The following is a 3,463-nucleotide window of genomic DNA, read 5'->3' as shown; positions in this document are numbered from 1 at the left end:
ATGACATTTTTTTTTAAAGTAAGTTAAGACTATTAAAGAAAGTTATACTTATCGTAAGAGTATAATTAATAATGTCGTAGAAAATAACTTAAATAGAAGAAAGGTAAGGAAATTACTTCTATTGAAAAGTATAATCTAATATACAATAGATACAAAATGCCGTTTTTATAGCTTAATCTATAATAGAGTATAATAAAACAGTTGTAAATAAAGCTTATTTGAGAGACTTTATTATGATAAGGAGCCAGTTCCTAGAGTAGGTACGATAGATAATAATGATTTATATCTATAATAGCTTAATACTTATATATTATCGGTGCAGCCAGCATCTCTATAGTCATAGTCGAATAAGGAATATAAGATAGAGCGTCTTTTGATTTCCTACTATCCTAAAGTCAAATTACTATATTACCCTTTCTCTCATAGGTAGATTATAACATTCATAGTATAGAAAGTATGTAGTTTCATAAGGCTACTGTTGACAGCATACTTATGGTGTGTAGACTTTGCTTGGCCAAAGCCATGCCTCCAGAAGCATAATAGGCCTTTTCGATCCGATGGTGTAGGTGACGGGCTTCCTATAGGGCGGCGCTGTTTCTAATGATAGTTATTATGTATGTCATCAAAAATGACATCCTTGCTTCCCTAGATATACCCCACACTGAGCTGGTTAACGTCATTTCGCAAATACGCATCTACCGGGGCAACAAACGGTAACTATCAAGGAATACTCATTTCACAATAAGAGTTTTGTTCATTTCCTACGGTGATTAGAGCCGTAGAGATGAACAGCATAACAAGGAACAAATGAAATTCAAAAAGTATCTTTGCCCTTGGGCGAATAACCCTTACCATACTGATGGAGGTGTACAGCTTTGTTTCAAGAATGAAGTCTAAGCGACTTTGCATAGACTCTGTTCAACGAACAGAGGCCCAGCTTACCGGTTCGACCTTTATCCTAGCTGGAGTAGGACCAGTCAGAATCAAAATCGAAGCGTTCCTCCTCAGTCGTAGCCTCCTCCTCCACCAGCACATTCTCGTCTCGGATGGGCCACTTATCCAGAGCCTGCCGCTGCTTGTACGAAACCCCAAACCGCTCCTCAAATGCCTCGCGGACAATCTTCCTGGTCCTGTCTCTAAACATGCGGGGATGGGAGACGACAAACATCGTCGCATTGTAGGCTTTGTTCTTATCCTGGAGCTCGGACTGAGGCTCACCCAGGATGAAGATGAAGACAAGCCCAAAAGCCGAGTCTCGTGCCAGACTTTTCAGTCCGCTGATTTCTCTTCTCTCATCTGGATCCCAGTCGGATTTGCCTTGTCTCAGCTCGTTCATGATTCCGGGAATGCCGCGTCCGGCGAGGACATCGATACCGCGAAGCTTGAGGGTATCGCAAAGAGTGTGGTAGTCAGCGAGTCGGGCCGGCATGCGACGAAAGATGTGTCGAAACCCGTTCTGCATTGCGTAGTCGATGACGTCGGAAAAGGGCATATTGGTTTGGGCTCGGATCAAGGCTGCGCTTTTCTTTGGGTGATGCTGAACACCCGTGGGCTCGTTCACACGATTCTTGTCCTGCGCTGGAGACAGCTTAGCCTCTTTCTGATCCTGGCTCTCCCAGATAGAATAGAGGTCATCAGGCAGAGCCCGCTTCTGCTCGCCACGGACAATCCTCAACTTCGTTCCGCCGTCGTACGTCACAATCGCATTGCGGTTACCGCATCCCTCCACCACCGAAATGATTCTCTTGATCAGAAAGGCTAGTTTGACAAGAGACGTCTGGTTGGTGGCTTCCCAGGTGCGAATCTCCTGCTTCATGTTTCGAACCCGGACATCGTTGAAGACCCCATTCCGATGGTAGCCGACAACCAGAGTAGGAGTCTGCGAGATCCAGAGCTGAGGGGAGACCTCGGACAGGTCCAATGTCTTGCTGGCTGCGCGAGTTTTGATCTCGAGGGTCGAAGACAGATCTACCACCTCCTCGCCGGTGTTCACCACCGTCAGCGATGGGGTACCGCCGGTGTTCTTCTCTTTGGTTGCAATGGAGAGCGCTCCCAGAACGTCCGACAAGTAGTCGGTCGTGTCTGGCTGCTCCACAGCAGCAGCAGGTCCAGCTTTATCGTCGACGTAGCCGTCGGTTTCGTGCCTCACGAGGCACATCATGCCGCCGAAGCGATAGCCTACAACCCTGTGATGACCGGTACTTCCAGAGCTTCTCTTCGTATAGGCATCTTCAAACCTGTGGCCATATACCTTGAAACCCTGGATAATCTCTTTCGTCTTTGGTTCGACCCGCGTGAACAGCGCTGTCTTGTCGCCGGCGATCTCCACCCGGATCTCGAAGGCGTCATTGGATGAGCCCCGGACAAAGCGCAGAAGCTTGCGAATGTTGTTCCGGTCCGTGACGAGGTCGACGACGCCGATGTCGAAGTTGGTATCCTGGGTGCACAAGGCGCGAAACAGGGGCTCGAGGGGAGAGGAAGGGTTGCGGGCTGCATTTTGGTCGATGTACACCAGCCCGGAGTCGGGTGTCAGCTTCATGGCTACCGAAGGGGGAGACCATAGGGGCGGAGAACCTTGGATGACAGTTAGGCTGTCTTAGAATATTGTCATGGGAGACAACCTTACCTGGAACCGAGATGGTAGGTTCGTTCTTGTCGAGCCAGTTGTACGAGGCCACATGTTGAACGCTTGTGATCGTAGCATCGAGGCCCGAGGAGGCCGTCAGCTCCGAGCGGGAGATTTCGGCGACAAGCTCAGAGACCATTTTCTTGTGGTTTTCTTGTCGCGTTCGTATGGCTTTTGGGATGATATCAGAGAGTTTATGAAGGAAAAAGGCAGGAGAGCGAAGATAAATAGAAAGGCGTGGCCGTACTGTGCCACACCTGGAAGCCTAATAACTACTCTTGATTTGCCGAGTAACCTACGCCAAGCAAAAACATCGCATTTTGTTGGGTGGTTCGGGATGTTGGCTGCTGAGAGAATGCCTTGCGTGAAACGAGGCTTACGAAGGGAAGGGACGGCTGCGAACTTGATTCGTGACAACGGGGGCCGCAGCAGCTTATGCATGGAATGTTGCGGGACACAAAGTCCTCGCATGTTGCGAGAGAGGACGATCTTATTATGTTGGGTGTCAAGACGAAAACTTGCTGTTGGTCCTCGGAAGGCCACACTGACGACAACGGTACGCTGGGCTTGCGTTGTGATTGGCCACATGCGAGAGGCCTACGGCGCTTATGCATCTATTGTATTGTATTGTATTGTATCACGGGATCTCATTTTGACTTGTCCGATTATCTGTACCTTAGCCACAACTAGCATGTCTGTGACAGTATGCCTCTCACATCTGTGAGAAGTAGATCGTGACCTACGATCATGTGTTGTCTCTTGCTCTTTTTCTCTGGGCAAAAGGTTGAGAGGAACCAACCAGCTTGTTTCAATAGAGACTTCTGCCTGCGTGTACTC

The 3,463-nt window shown here is 48.4% G+C and overlaps 1 protein-coding gene across 1 annotated transcript; it reads right to left on the bottom strand.

The window, feature by feature from the left end:
• Positions 1-958: 958 nt before the first annotated feature.
• Positions 959-2,765, bottom strand: UCRPA7_3196 (putative geranylgeranyl pyrophosphate synthetase protein; the record flags this gene model as incomplete). The annotated part of the gene is made up of 2 exons (XM_007915761.1): positions 959-2,574; positions 2,627-2,765. The coding sequence occupies 2 exons, from the start codon at positions 2,763-2,765 to the stop codon at positions 959-961; spliced, it is 1,755 nt and encodes a 584-aa protein (XP_007913952.1).
• Positions 2,766-3,463: the final 698 nt, after the last annotated feature.

Source organism: Phaeoacremonium minimum (assembly GCF_000392275.1).
Source record: "Phaeoacremonium minimum UCRPA7 unplaced genomic scaffold PA7_03_scaffold_264, whole genome shotgun sequence".
Classification (NCBI taxonomy): Eukaryota; Fungi; Ascomycota; class Sordariomycetes; order Togniniales; family Togniniaceae; genus Phaeoacremonium; species Phaeoacremonium minimum.
This window is presented reverse-complemented; position numbering and strand designations above follow the sequence as displayed.